This window comes from Glycine soja, chromosome 19 (genome assembly GCF_004193775.1).
Source record: "Glycine soja cultivar W05 chromosome 19, ASM419377v2, whole genome shotgun sequence".
In the NCBI taxonomy this organism is placed as follows: Eukaryota; Viridiplantae; Streptophyta; class Magnoliopsida; order Fabales; family Fabaceae; genus Glycine; species Glycine soja.
In genome coordinates this window covers 46255826-46273542 of record NC_041020.1, presented here as the reverse complement: position 1 = coordinate 46273542, position 17717 = coordinate 46255826, and the positions used below count along the sequence as shown (strand labels likewise).

The following is a 17717-nucleotide window of genomic DNA, read 5'->3' as shown; positions in this document are numbered from 1 at the left end:
CACACATTATAGGGTAAGGTATAACCATGCAAATTTGGAATTGGTTTCCTCTTCTGGGCCTATGACTTTGCATATTTCTAATTCTATTTGATTCCATGCTTTTGATAGATTTTGTGACAACACAGCAATGGTTTTGTGCCACCTGCCTCAGAGAAGTTTGTTCATATAACTAACATTAGAATAATGTTTTTGTGATGCTGAAGGCAGGGCGGAAAGAGTTTCTAGGCTTATAAAACTATACATTGTTCTTATTCCTGCGTTTATTGCTCGTACGGAGGGCCAGCTTAGATATTTGATTTATCGTTTACAGTTTGATGCTAAATGCAACTTGTTCATGGCACTGGCTGTGTCACCATCGACCAAATGATCAGGGTGGCACCTCCCTTATCCAAACAAATATCTGAAGGAACTTTCTCTCTTTCTCTTTCCTATCTAATTTAACTATAATTAATTTGTTTCTATGCTTTTCTAGCTTATACAATTCAATCCACTATCCCTCACCACTACTATAAATAAGAGTTGATGAAATCTCAAGGTTCACCAGGGCACAACAAAAAATCACACTAGCTTCCCACACTCATCTTTCAATATATATTCTCCCTATATAGTATTTCTTATATTAATTAATGGATAGAGTTAAGGACTTGGCATCAAAGAAGGCTGCTGTTATATTTACCAAGAGTTCATGTTGCATGTGTCACAGCATAAAGCAACTTTTCTATGAGCTTGGAGCAAGCCCAGCAGTTCATGAGCTTGACAATGATTCCTATGGGAAGGAAATGGAGTGGGCTTTGAGGGGTATGGGTTGTAACCCTTCAGTCCCAGCAGTGTTCATAGGTGGAAAATTTGTGGGCTCATCCAAAGATGTTATATCCCTCCATGTTGATGGCTCCCTCAAACAATTGCTCATGGATGCAAAAGCCATCTGGTTTTAGTTAGTTACACTAAAGACTTATATATAAGAGTTCCATATACTTAAAGTGGTGTAGAAGGAACTCTGCTGATATGCTATTTTGTGTTTAATCAGGGACACTCCTGCTTTTTCTTGAGTGTCCTCTTTCAATTGTACCAAAAGAAGTCTGTATAAGAAAATAGTCTTCTCTTTTTTTGGGGGGTATTTTCTTGAAGGCTAACTCTGTCTATTATGAAACTTGATCATGCGGGAGAAAAGGTTAATGCAAGTGTTAAGTTTTTTTATCACACACTTCATCTAATTTCGTCATAACATGTTCCTCTCGCATATAAATACATAGTTAATTAGTCATCAAATTCACTCTATTGTGGGCAAATTTGCTGTCGAATAATAAAATTCGCAGAGAATTGTTTTCAATCAAAAACATAGTATTCCATCAAAGTCTCATCTGTTTGGTGAAAAGAGGAATAAACCCCTTCTTCATGAAAGCCAGCTAAGCTAATATTAATATATCATCCTATTATTCCAGTTGTTAGATACAAAATCATCGTATACAAGGAGAGATTGATGTGACACTTAAATGAGAAAAAGAATATAAAAAATTAGATAAAATATTTTGGACACTTATAAAGGAAGTTTCGAGAGACATCGATGAGAACAAATTAGGAGAGAGACACAGATTAAATAGTTAAATTTTTGTACACAATTATATCCTATTTATGTAAATCTTTCTCTTGCTGAAAATTTCTTGTATTAGACAAGATAATACACATTACTTGTGTTGAAGAACAAATTGTACAATTTTCAGTACTATAAATAGGAGGAGAAAGCGGTTAAGAAGGAAATTGGAACAAGTTTTATATTTGAAAATTTTCTCTTTAAATATTATTATGTAATTAATCTCATATATAATGAGATAAGACTTTGTTGCTGTAGTAGTATTATTTCAAGTGTTAAATTAAGGCATAACTAGGTGTTGATTCCTCACCGCTCAATATGGGCACCAGGTGCGAGGGACAATAATCAAGTAGACACATCACTCATTAGTGATATGTTGGCGGTAGAGATATTCAAACTTTTTTAGCAAGGAACGTGCATGGCGAGCCCTCCGAACCTTGAAGCAAAAAGGTTATGCAAGCACTTTTTATGTCTCCTTTATTATTCCACCCTATCCACAAAGCAAGATATATTGATTTTCCTGTATGATTTTCATGCGTGTGTAGACTATATATGCTAAGACATCACTTGATTTCTAAAATAATTTATCTGCAGGAGCATGACGTGACCGTCAAGCAACATGCGCAATGACAAATAATTTGTGTCTCCAAATTTATTAGTTATTAATACATTTAGCTAATTAACATATTCACCAATTCAAACCAAGACTCACGTGCTTGTGATATGTATTTGTGCTGGCACCTACCTATGGATAAGAAGTTGGATGTTCAGTTATGATATATGCATAGGATTCTTTTGTGGCTTGAATGGGTTGTTAATTAATTCTTCTCAAAATGGACCTATTTTTTTCGCTCTACTTCTATACGTGTATAATATAATGTATTCCATTCGTGTGCCATCTACACAAGTGAGACACTATATATATATATATATATATATATATATATATATAAGTGCTGCATCTACGTAGAGTTCCCCAATTCCCAAAACTAAACTGCTTCGGTGTCATAGAGAATCGCACAAGTTAGTGGGTGCAACACCAAGAATCTTGCAGCCACTGAAAAAGCCATCTCATCAGTCTCTCATTCTTTAGGCATAAGGATTCAAAGCAGTTGATTGTGAGAATCAGATATAAATTGACCATTCACTAGTATAGAGAGAGAGAGAGAGAGCGAGCGAGAAGCATTCTTATTTTTTAACATTCACAAAATATGTACAAGTTCAACAAAGGGTTAATATATATGTGACACACGTTTGACACAGGAAAAATTGCATTAGTTTGGTTACAGAAAGATACTGTTTTCAATTGTTTAAGTTGAATAAAATCTTGGTACTATATGATTTTGGTCTCATGGCTAGTCTACCAATTGAGGCATATACGTGTAATATGTCTTCCAACTTGCAAAACCGAATAAGATCATACACTAAGTTGGGAATCCAAAAAGCACAACCTCTTTGGAACGTGCTTTGCTCTTGCACAAACAAAGCGGTCCCTATAAATAGTCTAGTATATCAGCTCATTCCAAATAACCTCAAGCTTCATATAATTTTCTATTCCCCAAATCTCCTCCTTAGACTGCCAACCCAATATAGCCATTGGATCGAATTCAGTTTGGATTCGGTCTGATGGTTTGGGAGTTCTAATAAGTCTAAGGTAATCTAAACACATATCTTCAAAATTAGACTTCTAAATTTTCTTTCTTGTTTGTGTTACATTTATTTATTTTTTGTTGTGTCAGGAACAGAAATTCTGTACATATATATTTAGAAGATCACAGGTGCTTGATCAGTGGTGTATCAATATGGACAAGGTGATGAGGTTGGCCTCTGAAAAGGGTGTGGTGATTTTCACAAAGAGTTCTTGTTGCCTCTGCTATGCAGTTAACATTCTGTTTCAAGAACTTGGGGTGAATCCTGTGGTTCATGAGATTGATCATGACCCTGAAGGCAGAGAAATGGAGAAAGCTCTATTGAGGCTAGGCTGCACTGCTCCAGTCCCAGCTGTGTTCATAGGAGGGAAGCTAAGGGGATCCACCAATGAAATCATGTCCCTCCACCTAAGTGGTTCACTCACTCAGATGCTGAAACCTTATCAGGCTTTGTCTTGAAAAGAAGCACAAGAATAGTTCCTGATACCTGCTGGAAGAATAAGCTGGTTTGAATTAGTAGAGTAGTGAGCATAGTATTGATATTCTAGTGTTTTATGTCTGAAGTGTCTCCTAGCATTTAATTAGCTATAATGTAATCACATAAATATTCTTAATGAAAGTTTAATTTATATACTTGTACTACAGTGCCAGTGATCTGATTATGAATGATATTGACAATCTCTATCACAAGATGTTTCCCATAACAAGGCAATTTTTGGGTTAATTAAGGCTAATAATCTCTCAATTAACATGGCGTACTAGTACTATAGTATAGTAAAGAGCATACCCTGAAAGTTTCTTCCCTGATGCTTCTCATAAAAGCTCAACCACCATTCTCCCTCCTGTCTTTGTCCCTCTTTCTCCAATCTGTTTCAAGAACCTACCAGTAATATTCAGTAACCTTCAACTTCAAGTCATTCTAGTAAAATGAAAAGTATCTGCAGTCACTTGCTTTGAATATGTGTGTGTGTCCATCCTTCCTTCTGCATCTTGTGAAGAAAATATTCTCTGAAAGATAGGTAAGATGCATGGGAATTGGCCAAACACTAACAGCTAGCAAACCCATTATGGTTTTCCCTGTCTCAGTCTGCCCAACCATTATATAGGTCAAAATTAATGTCTGTCATATCTTGCCCATCCTTCTCATGTTAACCTCATGTACTCTATAGTGAAGAAGGGGAGCTTCTCTACCAAAAAGTTATGTAAAATAAAATATAAAAATTAATATATACATTGATTGTTTATAGGATGTTTATATTATCATTTAATCACAAATCATTATATACAAGTGAGTTTGTTGAATTATATAATGGCTACTTAATTTAGTTATATCAAGAATGATTTCTCATGTGCAAAAACTTTTACATTTAGTGTATACCTATTAAACTCAAATAAAAAAAAAAAAGCATTTGAAACTTTGAAAATTGTTTCTGAGAGGGAGAATAGAATATTGAGGCAACATATAGAAAAAGAAAAAATATCGTGCTGGCATTAACTTTTCAATCTCTTGGCGTTGTCCACAAATTTAAAAGTTAACAGGGAAATTCTCGTCTTTTTCTGATCTAGTGCCACGGATTCTTCAACTTTATCCCAAGATAAAGAAAGGTATTACATTCCTTACCTTTTTCTTATCTTGTGTTTATTTTTATTCTCTTCTTTTCCTCCCACAGACATCAGTCAATATCGAAATATGGGAAAGCATACTCTAGGCTTAGCTAGAGGTAGTGCTGTGAAATTAATCCTGTATTTATACAAAAAATTCTTTCCTTAGTGTTAGTTTAATTAGCTATACATATGTAGCCTAGTATCTTGGTGAAGAATGATGGTTATCACTTCCAAATATATTATGAATGATCTCCTAGTCCACAGTTGAATCAATAACACAAGTATAAATATAAAAAAAATCTATTTTTTTTCCTTCTTTAAATTTGGTATCGAATAAACTTTCCTAACCATGGCTTGTAAATACAGAATTTCCCAACTACATGGGAAATAAGTATAACTGTCAGATTGTGGTTGTAGTACACGTCTATTTACTAAGGAAGTTAAATGGACATTTGCTACCAAATAGGTCAATTAGTGTCACAGGTGATGTCAAAATCCAAGTTATGTAATAATTAGAGACATGTAAGTAAGAGCATATATTACAGATAGCAATTGTGGGGGGTCATGGAGTTCCCTATGCTCCGCCAATTTCTGGTGATCCCTATATTTAGTAGCATCTTTCAAATTGAGCATAGTATTTCAGTGGCTTAGAATCAACTGAGATAACTAAGATTTAACATAAGGGGTTAGTTACTTACAATACCACTAATTAAGGTTTAAATTTCTGTTGATAAAAATATTTACATTTATTGTCTTATTCCAATAAAATTGTCTTTAAAAAATATTTGTGCGGAACAATCAATTGAATATTGCCGACAACAATAAAATGCTATATAGAGAGATAAAAAAAAGAATTAGAAGTCATGTTTGTTATGGTACATTTCATATGTTTAATAACTTAGAGAATCTATAATAAGAGTTATTTAATGGATTGTTTAACAAAAAAATATTATTTTGGTGTGTCTCATGTGAATTGAAGTTGCTTAAAATTGGAGTTTGTTATATATATATATATATATATATATATATATATATATATATATATATATATATATATATATATATATAATTATGAGTTGTTTAAATTTTGTATTAAATATAAAAAAAACATATTTGTGAGTTAAACAATTTGTTAATGAAAATTTTTATTGAAAAAAAATTGAGTTATTTAATAGTATTTGTAACAGTCGTTTTTTTTTAATAAATAAATAATACAGTAATAAGTTAATAAATAAATAAATAAATAAAAATATAATTAGGTCATAAATCTCCACTATATAAACAAAATGTTAACCTAGAGCAGCTTTTACAAAACACTTCTGCCCCTTTTTCTTTTCTGACGCACAAGAACCCTAACAGAGCAACCAGAGGAGGAGCTCTAGAGAGCACCAGAGACGCCACCATTGCTAACAGAGAACATTTAAGCGACTACCTCGAGGTAAGGGATGAGTTACTCACGCTTGGGGATAAGAAGGAACATGTATAGGGGTCTCTAGAGGATCAATTTTGGATTGTTTTTATAAAATGTTAATTCATGATTCTTTCAAATTGAATAATTCTTACGCTAAATTGAGTGTAATATCTTCTATCATGAAATTCTATGATCCGGTTTAGTGTATATTGATATGATATTTGTGTTAGTGTATATCAAGTTTTTTTTAAGTGGCAATTGTTATTACTGGATTCTTTTTGTATATTAACTAACGTGTATAATATTTGTTGTTTTGTGCTTGTGAATTACTTTTTTAAATGTGTCAGTGAATTGTTATAATTTGAATGAAAGAATTTGACCCAAATAATTATATTCCTTTTTTTGTAATAAAAATTTATGAATAACGCGTACTGTGTCTTTGCATATATTTCTTTTGTTGAAACTGCAATTCCCACCTACACTACGATGCAATATGTATATTCCCTTTTGTTAAAGTTGCAATTCCATGCTCTGTATCTACGTTCGTTTTTTTTATATATATAATAAATTAAATATTGTTATGAAATTATTATTTTATTGTTTTGCAGAAATAAATTAAATATTACTGTGAAATTATTTGTATTTCTTTTCATTTATATATGTTATATATGTATAATAATCAATTAAATACGGTGTAAAATTATCCTTAATAATAATTATTTTTGCTATATCTTAAATTAATTATTATAGAGGTTCTCTTTAATTGCAAATAATATATTTTATTTAAATTACACTTATTTTGTGCAATATGCATTATTACTAATGACATAATTGCTTGTTTTAATAGTATAACAAAACTGCAGCAATTAAAATGAAAACTTTGATACGTTAAAGTGCATCAAATATGCTTGATACGTTATTGTTTCTGCATATTAAATTGATAAATAAATTTCAACATTAAACGTTCCTTTTAAAGTGCGGAGAATATGCACGTTATTGTTTTTTCTTCACCTTGATTTGAGAAACGAATTTTGAGCAGTCATATATTCCTTTGCAATAATATATATATTTAATATATTATTCATTAAAGATATTATCCTAGTAAGTGCAGCAACGAATACACATGCTTTTTACTTTTCATGTTATGCATATATATATATAATAAATTAGATGTTGTTGTGAAATTATTATTTTACTGCTTTGGAGAAATAAATTAAATATTTTGTGAAATTATTATTTTATTGCTTTGTAGAAATATATTAAATATTGTGAAATTATTATTTTATTTTATTTTATTTAGTTATATATGTATAATAATAAATTAAATACTTTTGTAAAATTATTGCTTAATCATAATTATTTATGTCACATCTCAAATTAATTGTTGTAGATGTTTTTATTTATTTATTTTGTTGAATTAATATATTCGGTTTAATCTATATTTTTGTTGTGTCAAGTAAATGTTACTATTGAATGATATGTGTAGGATGCATGAGATACGATAAATTATTTTATTATGAAATTATGGTTGAGACTGTGTGTAAGTGATAATCATTTAGTACGTAATGGATTGTGAATTACATAATTGTTGAGATGTTGTATGTTTTGAGTTGTGAGTCATGAACTATGTAATCACACAACTGTAAGACCCTTTAAGGGCGACGAGTTAATGCGCGATGAGTTGTGATGGGATCCACTGTGGGAACCCGACGAGTTAATCACTTGAGGCGCACTGAGTTAAAATATTTTAAATATATATATATATATACATTCGAGATTTTGAAAACAATTGAGTAGTTGTGTGTATTGCATAATTCATAGGTAGAGTCTTTGTGTTCAAATGTTTTTTTTTTGTTGGACCTGAATCAGGAGGGAGAGGCCCTGACGGACTCTTCGGAGTGTAGGCCTTGGGGGTCATCCGGTTTGAGTGCTCCTGTAAGCCTGTGCCGATCCCACATGGTTGGAGCATTCTCGCAAAACAGCGTGACCCTGACTGGTCTCCCTATGATTTCACTTAGTGAGAGTGACCTGACTTACCCATTGTGAGGCATGTCCTGTCATGTACTCCTAGACGCCCGACGAGGTTTTTCACTGGAAAATGGTACCACATTGTATGTAGGCTTGAGTCTAGAGTATTTGTTGCATAACGCATGTGTTTGTCTTTCATTGGGTTAACAATTATGGTTTGATGTTATTTTCTGGAGTGGACGAACTTAAATGAATGTGCATAATATGTGTGATTTTGTGAAACGGTGTTAATTATATAAATTCAGTTGTAAGTACTATATGTTTTACATGCTCTAATATTTTATTATATATGAATGTGATAACTCATTCCCGGTGTGTGTTTGTGTTTGGGCTGATTGTCATTTGTTCAGGTGAGCCATCATATGATGAATTCCATGTTAGAGCCGAAGAGACTTAATCTGTGATAGAGATATGCTCTGATAAGTGTGACATTGGGGCATAGAAATTATTTCGCATGCTATATTTTTCCGCAAACAATATTGTTGAGTTATGTTTTCTGTTTTAGTTCTTTTTATTATTCATTCAGTATGGACGGCCTTGTTTTGAGCCGGAATAACTTTTTTATTTTTATTTGAACAATTTCTATTATGTTTTCATTTAGTGAATGTGAACCCTTTATCTTTTGAAATCAATTTAAAGTCAATATGTTTTTTTTAAAAAAAAAAATTCCGCATGATTTTATTTTCTTGTATTTATTATTTGTGAGGGTAGAGGGTGTCACAGTATTGATGTGACAAAAATTAGATTGGTTATATAAAAACACTAGAGATGCTCTTAAATTAAAACAAATGACTATTGAGGTTAATTCTTTGACCTAGAAATCTTGTTTGTTAGGATCACAAACATATTTTAGTGGCTTGGCAAAGTAGGGTACCTGCTAGCTAGTTTGTTGAATGTTGATGACTTGATCCATTGTGTCTTTGGTCCATGCATGGGTGGTTCAATAGGGTAAGAGTGGTTTGTATGGTTTTTTATTGATTGCACTGTTGCATTCAGCTCGCTAATTGTCCTTAATTAAGTTCGAGTCAATTCAAATCTGCCACGAATTAAAAAAAAAAAGAGGAAGGAAGGAGAAAAAGTGAAAAACCGTATTTGTGAATCCGTACAGTCAGTTGGTTCATTCAACAACCGTTGTTGTGTTTTTCTTTTTATTTATTTTAACCTTTATAATTATTATTTTTTATAGGTACAATACTTTACAATTTTAACAAGCCATCGTAGCCACAAACGTAGTAAAGAAACGAAGCAAACAGATCTCTCTCTAATATAGACTATCATATGTCACTGATCTTCCATTGATGGCTTCTTGATCAGGTATTATCAATTCCTTAAACTCTTTCTCTATCTTTTTTTTTTTTTAATTTCAATTTTAGCTAAGCCTTATTGAAGACAAACCCAGGGCATGTTAAAATCGAGTCCGGTTCTTTATTCAGATTCGATTCTTCGTTTTTTTGCATCACTTTAGGGTTTAATTTGCGCTTATAATCGTAGAACCGCATTCTGTTGGCCAAAAATTTAGGAAATCGAACAATCACAGATTTATCAATTAGTTCTGGTTTTCATTTCTACTATTATGCTTAACTCAGATTGATTGAATCAATTCTAATGTGAATTCAGTGTGATCTGTAGGAATCCCTATAAGCACGCAGAGACATATCTAGTAAACATTGTTTGGAGAAGCAATTGGATCATATGAGGTGTTCACTTGGTTGTATCGGTTCCCTAGCTGCAAATTCAGATGTGCAATTTTTGCAAGCTTTCTATAATAAGGAAATTTCCCTCAGAGTCACACAGATTAGTTTTGTGGATAGCGTGCGTGCATGTTAATTTCATTTTCCTGTTTATGTTTCGGGATTTTGATTTTTTGGTCACTGAAAACATGTTATACTTGCCATTCTTGCTAAGAGTTGGGATTCTTCTACACTGCATTGTCGTTCTTAATACAACTATTGATTTTCTTTTATAGTTAAATTGTGTGTAAATGGATTGGAGTTATGGCCTTATGGGAATGGGAATTCATTTGTAGGTGAACAAGGCGAGAGTAAATCCTTTGATCCAAGGAAGCACTTTGCTATTGCATAAGCTTGGCGGAGGTGGACACAAGCTATCATCATGGCTGAAGGCGAGGGGTGTATTGAGCTTAAATTCCGCATATATGACGGAACTGATATAGCACACAGTACATATTCTTCATCTACCACAGTTGGTACCCTTAAGCAAAAGCTAGTTGCTGAGTGGCCTCAAGGTTTGTCGTCTTGTTTGTGGGGTGTGTCTGACTGTATATATATATATATATATATATATATATATATATATATATATATATATATATATATATATATATATATATATTGTTTTTTTATACAATGGCCCAAAGGCCCGATCTGACTTTCTGTATATAAGTTTTTCTTAAGACTTCACAATCACTTTGGTTCACTAAAAATATATTTGGGAACAATTTGGTCATTCAAAACATTTGTGGGAACAAGCTAGTTCCCCAAAGACTCAAAGTGACATCAAAACGGTTCAAATTGATGTCACATGTAGGACTGATTTGATGTTACAACTTACAAGTCTTTGGATCACCAAATGAATGATGCCACGTTGATAATTCCTTATTTTATTTTATGTTGGATCATTGTTGTTTAATATTCTATGCACATTATAATTTCTCCAAGAACTAATTTAAAACATACATTAGACATCTTTTGGCAATTGACTGTAATATGTATCGGGTTATATTTTTTGCTGCATGGTAGACACCAACAATAACTACCATGCCTGGCCCCATTATTTTTAGTGAAGCTTAACTTATTCAATTTAAAATTTTGCAATTCTTTTCTTATATATTTATCTCTCCTTTTAGTTGCAGACTTGCATGCTTTCTTTGTGCATTTATCCTTTGTTCTACTTGTGAGTCCAGTACTCCAGTCTCACACATTCCACTAAAAAATAAAAGAAAGTCCAGCCTCGCACATGATCATTCCTGCAGATAAATGTCTTGTTTTCCTTTTCCCATGAATACTTTCACATATGTATGTCCATCATTTTTTTATTTTCTCTTTTATGCAACATGCTTACCTTACCTTTCAGTGGAATCTTTCTGTTTACAGGCAAAACAGTTACACCAAAGTCTGTAAGTGACCTAAAGCTTATACATGCCGGTAAAGTTTTGGAAAACAATAAAACTCTTGCTGATTACAGAATAACGTTTGGTGAAATCCCTGGGGGTGTTGTTACGATGCATGTTGTAGTACAACCTCCAGTAACTAAAAAAAAACAGGTATGCTCAATCTTTTCATTTGTACTTTTGCTCGAGTATATAGGTTGCATGGATATGTTTGCTCAATCTTTTCACCTGTGCTTGTGCTTAAGCGTATAAGTTGCATACATATGGGTTGGACCATGGGATCACCTATATTGGTATTGGTGAAGGGCATTATACAATTTTTAAAAACTAAGACATCAGTACGCAAAGATCATTTTTTATAAAAATATAAAAAAAAATAATAAAGTAATTAAAATAAAAAAAATAAATACATTTTCATAATATTTTATATTTAAACAATATTCTATAAATATATCAGTCATTAAGTAAGCAAAACTGGCTAAAGAAGGCATAAGATTTGAAGGGTCATTACAACATGTATCATTTAGTAGCAAACCAATCAATTTATCATCTAAACTTGGTGCTTTGCCTGAAATGGCTTGTACTTGAGCGGGATGGTCTTATTTTGTGTTGCTTGGCCAACATGAACTTAAGGTGTTCAATCACAAAATCTGAAAATATAAACTAAAATTATTAAATATGCTATATGTGTACCCACTTGGATGCTTTTAAGATAAGACAATCTTTTACAATTTGACAAACCTTGGCTAAGCACCAATTGGCATTTCATTATGTCATATAGTGTGTGATTTATCTCTAATCTTCTTGTCAATTTCTGTTAATCTGATCTGTATCCCACTTCCTTCTCTGCCCTATTTCCTTGGCAGGATAGAGAAGGAAAAGATGTAAAATAAAAATTGTTTATTATTTCTATCAAGACAGTGTTTTCTTTCTTCTTTTAACTTTTACAGTTGCATAACTCTTAGGTTCACTAATTGTTTACAAGAGAAATGTTAGTAATACACCCTTAAGAATACACTCTCTTTGATTGGTTGAATTTTTTTTTAAAATTACAAAAATAAATGAATCTCACGGCTTATTTAAAGACTCTCTCTCATGATTTTGTAGATTCCAATAAATTTAAATCAATCATAAAGTGTGCGTCAGGAGGAAAGTTGTTAGCATTTCTCTTGTTTACAAACATAGTATCTTTTGTTAAAGTGTGTGAAAATTTTAAAACATAATAGTAAATATTGAAAAAAAATACATTATGAATAATAGATTTAAAAAGTTAAAAAAAAAACTTTTTTGGTGACTGGTTTTATACTTGCATTACTACATAGATGCATTTAGTAACACTTATTACGTTGCCTTTGAAACATTTCATGTTTCACAGACACGGACTTAAGATATTCCCTTCTTTTTTTAATGTGATTTTCCCTTGTGGTTACCTTGCAGAGAAGAATAAGGATGACAAGCAAAAGATGAATTCGTGCTCATGCACTATCCTTTAGTTTAGGAAGCTTACCTTGTGGTTGCCCTTAAAGATAAGGTTACATTTTTTCTATTTTTAACTATTGGGATGATGGCTAGGCAGTGCCTATCCAATACCTCGTGGTTACCTTTTTAAGACATGTTTGTCTTTGTCCAATCGTTATTGCTTGCTTCTTTTAATGTTCAATTCATTTCTAGTTACTGTCTTCGGAGTGAAAACAGATATTAGCATTGTAAAATTCTGACCCCAACAAGTACAATAAGAGTGTTGCAGGGCACAGACCTTGGCTACAACTTGTCTAGACTATATCAGGCTGCCTCAACATTCGATGATGCATATTGTTTGAAAGTAAATAATTTGACAAACCTTGGCTAAGCATCAATTGGCATTAAGTGTACCCCTTCACCTCTTAATGGCACAATTCAGCCAACAATGTGACAGTGGACATTATTTAATGATTCCTTGATAGATTATGTTTGAGTTTAAATTCTATGCAAATATTTTTAGATCTCTAAGTAATACAAAAATTAAGTTTAATTACTCATTTAATCTGTATAGTAGTGTAATAATGAAAAAAAACATTTTAATCATTATACTTAAAAACATCTTGTTTTAATATTTTCATATATCTTTTTTTTGATTTCTTTTAATTCTCGTTGTAGAGACTAAAAAGTATTAAAAATATGTAGGGACTAAAATAAAATACTTTTTAAACATTAGGACTAAAATGGAATTTCTTTTATAACTATAAGGATCAAATAGTAATTATAAAAAATTATGATAAATATAACTTTTAAGATGATTTATTTATTTTTACTGTCTTTAAGATGATTTATAAAAATTAACAGACTTATTATATATAATAATTTATCATTAAATAATAATATGATTTTTGTTTAATCTGTTAATACATCAATTAAAGAAATATTGATGACACTTTTTCTAATAGTCTCTTTTAAATATTTTTTATTGATTGAAATGTATTAAAAATAATTAATTTTGATGTGTCATTCTTTTAAATCAGGAGAGATAATTATTAAATGAAGAATATGACATAAAAAATTAGTAATTTTTAATAAATTCCAGTTAACCATAAAGAAATATTAAAAATAGTATTAGAGAGAGTATTGCTAATATTTTTTCATAAATTATTTTTCGTATATGATTATATTAACTTGATGTAAAAATAAATTATAAAGAGAAGTTTTTAGATATGATACCAGGGAATTAGAATCATATTGGCGTTTAAGAAAAAGATGTTACTCATAAGAGTAGCAATCACGAATCAAAGGTTTATTTAATTTGTTAAAAACTGTAGTATTAGATAATATAATTGGTTTATGTTGATCTAAAAAACATCACGGGACAAAGGTTAAATGAAGATCAGTAAAACAAATTTTAACTTTTTGTTACTTATAACTTACTGGACAACTTTTTGTCCAAAAAACAATATTCAAAAAAACAAAATATACACATTTGTGTCTTTCTCCCTGCTTCTCCCTCCCCTTGCTCTTGCTATATAAATATATAATATTTATATATTTTATAATATATAATAATATGAATTATCTTAAGATAATTGATACTAAATAGGTATTGTAATAAATTTTACATTACTTAGTTATCTTGTCTATTGTAAAAAAAATTTAATGAAAGCAAACTTAAATAATTTAATTGATATTTCACTGATAAATTAATCGAGAAAACTAAAAATGACAAATAGAGCTAAGTAGTAGAAGCCTTTGGAAGAGCATGAAGAATTACAGTAGGTGTGTGTTTCAACAAGTGTATGATAAAATTAATTTTCAATAAAATTAATTTTAATTAATTAATTTTTTCTGATGTGATTATATTTAAATATTTTTAATAAAAAAATAAGTTAGGAATTAAAATTTTATATAATTTTAGATTCAAGCATAAATTACTCAAAATTACTTCAATATAATTAATTATAAATTTTTCTTCAACGTAAAATTAAACATATTAAAATTTACTTGAAATTAACTGTGAACTCATAATCAATCTCTCAACCTAAGATCAAATACACACTAGCTTTTGTGGTTTGTAATTTGGATAAGTGGAAATATTATGTTTTTTTTAACGGATGGAAATATTATGTTCGCAATCGAGTTTTAATATATTATTTCGCTTATGAAGAAATAGTGTCGAAATATATTAAAATTGAAACATAAAATAGAATCATTATAAAAATAAAATAAAACTCAATGCATAGAAAACGACAGATTTTACGTTGTCGTTTTGAACAAATTTTTATAAATAAAATCTTGCCCTGTCTCGTCTCTGTGTTTTGCACCTTGATCAATGGAGCAACACTCTGCTTCTGCATCTGCGTCTGAGAAAAGAGAGGATTTAGGGAAATTGCAGTACGGGTAATTTAATTTAATCCTGCAAAAAACACCTTCTCTCTGTGTACTGAGGAAAACTTGAGGTAATTGTCCATTGCGGGAGTCTTAAGAAGTCACACATTATTTGTCTCAATTTTTGGAGTGTAACTTATATATCTATTTTACTTAGAATCTATAATCCATCTTAATTTTTGTCTATTCTAATAACTTAATAAAAAAAATCACTTTTTAAAGCAGAAGTTCCTGGAGAAATCTGTTGTCTCTGATGAAATTTGTCAGCATTGATTTATTCTCAAATGTTTCTGGTTTCTAACCGTGCCGCTGCTCTTATATACAATGGGTTTGGGTATTTGACTGGTTTCAATTCTATGCAATGATTGTAACTCTACCATCACAGTTTCTTTTCACATATTTGGTCACAAGTGTTTTACAGTGCGGTTCGTGATTTCGAAACCCAAACAAGAGTAAAGGTTTGGGTGTTAGTGAAACCTAATTACAAAATCATCTCAAAGTTTCTATTCTTTACCACGTTTGCTTATTTCCCCCGATGTAATATCAAAGGGAAATTCAAGGATATATATCATTATTTTGCCGATAGTATTGACTTATTTTGTGAAATATATTGTGGATGACTTGTGTTACATGCATGCCATTTGTTCTGAAGCCTTGTCTATTTCATTCAAGGAATTTATAATAAGAGTGTGTTAGGATAAGATAATTGAACTAGGTAATATATTTTTTATAGGAAATTAAATTTTTTTTTATTAAAAGTAATTGTTTAGATATTTTAGTAAAAAAAAAATTAAAATTTTAAAAGAGATTTTAACTAGTTGAAACAATAGAATTTCAAATTCTATCTTTAAGAGAATGAATTTCAAATTCTTAGACTCGGTGACATCGTGGACTACGTCTCCGCAGTCAAGAATCAATGCGACAAGATCTACGACCTCACGCATCTGGTGGCCAGTACTGCGAGCTGCCGCTTCACGACAGGGTTCAGTAGAGGGCCGATTCGGCGGTCACAAATTTCGGCAAAGTTGCCAATCTTAATCAATGGCACCGCCCAATCCACCACAGAAGACTAAAGTTAATATCAATAACGTTTCTTCCACCGTTGGACATGTATTCGACGACGAGTAATTTGTTGTCGTTTGGGTCGGTGTTGAAGCCGACGATGAGGTTGACGAGGGGGGGGGGCGAGGGATTTGGGAGAGGATCTCGATCTCGTTTTCGGCGGGACTGGTGCAATTGCTGTAGCCGATACATTTGGTGGCGTGGTTTTTAGAGGTGCTAGTGGCGATAAGTTTGGTCATTTTGACGACGGCGAGGAGCTTGCCGGTGTCTAGGATGGTTCTGTAGACTTTGTCATGGCTGTCTCGGTCTAGGAAAGTGTCAGAGGAGAAGCAATTGGCGGTGATGACAATGTCGGAAATGGATAGCTTTCACTTTTAATAAAGGAATTCAAACATAAAATTTAAAAAATAAAAGAATTTAAATTAAAACATTTAAAATTCTCAAAATTTAAAATTCTTTAGAATTTAAATTATTTCATCCTAACACACTCTAATTAAAAAGATAAAGAATAATTTCCTGTAAAATTGCGACACCAAAATTCTTGATACTGTCTACCAGCTTGATCACATTTTAGTTGCCTAAAAGTCGAGAAAAGGCCATTTCTTTTAAACCTGATGCTATTTTTGGTGGGTTTACTCTGATCTTGGGTTTACTCTATTTTTAAAGGAATCTTAGGTTACTCTAAACCCTGCATATTTCACCTTTTAGTATGTTTGGTAAAAAGAACCACAATCATTAATTTGTCACGTCTTTCCACATTAATCTCATTGAAATTCTGTGAAGCTCGATGGAGCCTTTGAACGGAGGAGAGTTTTACACTTTTTGATGTTGACAGTTAATGACAGTAATAAAGTGTAAACATTTGCCCATGCTGCTTTGCGGGTGAACATATTAAATACCGGTAGTTTTTAGTGTTTATAATTTGTTGTTTCCCTTCTACCTAATGGATCCGTTTGTTTAACCTTTTTGGTAAATTTTTTTAATAGAATAAATAATTTTCTATTTTAATTTGTTTGTTTAAATTAATTTTTCTTCAAAACAATTTTATTTTAACTTTTTTAAGAAGTTAAAAAAGCATTTTTTTAAAAATCACTTTTTTTCTAAAAATTTAATCAAATTGGTCCAATATTTTTTAATTTAATTTTATATTTTCATATGAAACAAATACTCCTATGACATATGACAATATAATATTATTAATCTTTATACGTAATATTTCTTTTATTTTAAGTTATATACTTGTTATATTATAATAATTTTAACATACATGATTATACTTATAATAACAACAGAACAAATTAAAAATGATTATATATTTGAAGAATAAATTAAATTCATAAGAAAATCAAATTGAAAATGGATACCACGTCTATAATGATCTAGTTGAGT

The 17717-nt window shown here is 31.1% G+C and overlaps 3 protein-coding genes across 9 annotated transcripts; all 3 read left to right on the top strand.

The window, feature by feature from the left end:
* The first annotated feature begins 525 nt into the window (after positions 1 to 525).
* LOC114399762 (glutaredoxin-C11-like) lies at positions 526 to 1202 on the top strand. Its single transcript, XM_028361979.1, has one exon. It carries the CDS (start codon positions 627 to 629, stop codon positions 933 to 935), a length of 309 nt encoding a protein of 102 aa, XP_028217780.1. The 5' UTR covers positions 526 to 626; the 3' UTR covers positions 936 to 1202.
* Positions 1203 to 3101: 1899 nt separating this feature from the next.
* Positions 3102 to 3879, top strand: LOC114399116 (monothiol glutaredoxin-S11-like). 2 transcript variants are annotated; one of them, XM_028361228.1, is made up of 2 exons: positions 3102 to 3245; positions 3331 to 3879. In XM_028361228.1, the coding sequence occupies exon 2, from the start codon at positions 3394 to 3396 to the stop codon at positions 3697 to 3699; it is 306 nt and encodes a 101-aa protein (XP_028217029.1). In that variant the 5' UTR covers positions 3102 to 3245; positions 3331 to 3393; the 3' UTR covers positions 3700 to 3879. The 2 variants fall into 2 exon arrangements, with proteins under 2 accessions (XP_028217029.1, XP_028217030.1); XM_028361229.1 differs by having other exon boundaries at positions 3107 to 3245; positions 3337 to 3879.
* Positions 3880 to 9459: 5580 nt separating this feature from the next.
* Positions 9460 to 13361, top strand: LOC114399356 (membrane-anchored ubiquitin-fold protein 3-like). 6 transcript variants are annotated; one of them, XM_028361542.1, is made up of 5 exons: positions 9460 to 9598; positions 9914 to 9981; positions 10311 to 10529; positions 11398 to 11567; positions 12852 to 13361. In XM_028361542.1, the coding sequence occupies exons 3-5, from the start codon at positions 10397 to 10399 to the stop codon at positions 12879 to 12881; spliced, it is 333 nt and encodes a 110-aa protein (XP_028217343.1). In that variant the 5' UTR covers positions 9460 to 9598; positions 9914 to 9981; positions 10311 to 10396; the 3' UTR covers positions 12882 to 13361. The 6 variants fall into 6 exon arrangements, with proteins under 6 accessions (XP_028217343.1, XP_028217340.1, XP_028217342.1 ...); XM_028361539.1 differs by having other exon boundaries at positions 9914 to 10096; XM_028361543.1 differs by having other exon boundaries at positions 9470 to 9598; positions 9902 to 9981.
* Positions 13362 to 17717: the final 4356 nt, after the last annotated feature.

Coding starts and splice junctions, on each gene's coding strand:
- LOC114399762 (XM_028361979.1), top strand. CDS start 627: ATGGATAGAGTTAAGGACTTGGCATCAAAGAAGGCTGCTGTTATATTT.
- LOC114399116 (XM_028361228.1), top strand. CDS start 3,394: ATGGACAAGGTGATGAGGTTGGCCTCTGAAAAGGGTGTGGTGATTTTC.
- LOC114399356 (XM_028361542.1), top strand. CDS start 10,397: ATGGCTGAAGGCGAGGGGTGTATTGAGCTTAAATTCCGCATATATGAC. Junction 10,530..11,397: donor AGTTGCTGAGTGGCCTCAAG/GTTTGTCGTCTT, acceptor TTCTGTTTACAG/GCAAAACAGTTACACCAAAG. Junction 11,568..12,851: donor CAGTAACTAAAAAAAAACAG/GTATGCTCAATC, acceptor GTTACCTTGCAG/AGAAGAATAAGGATGACAAG.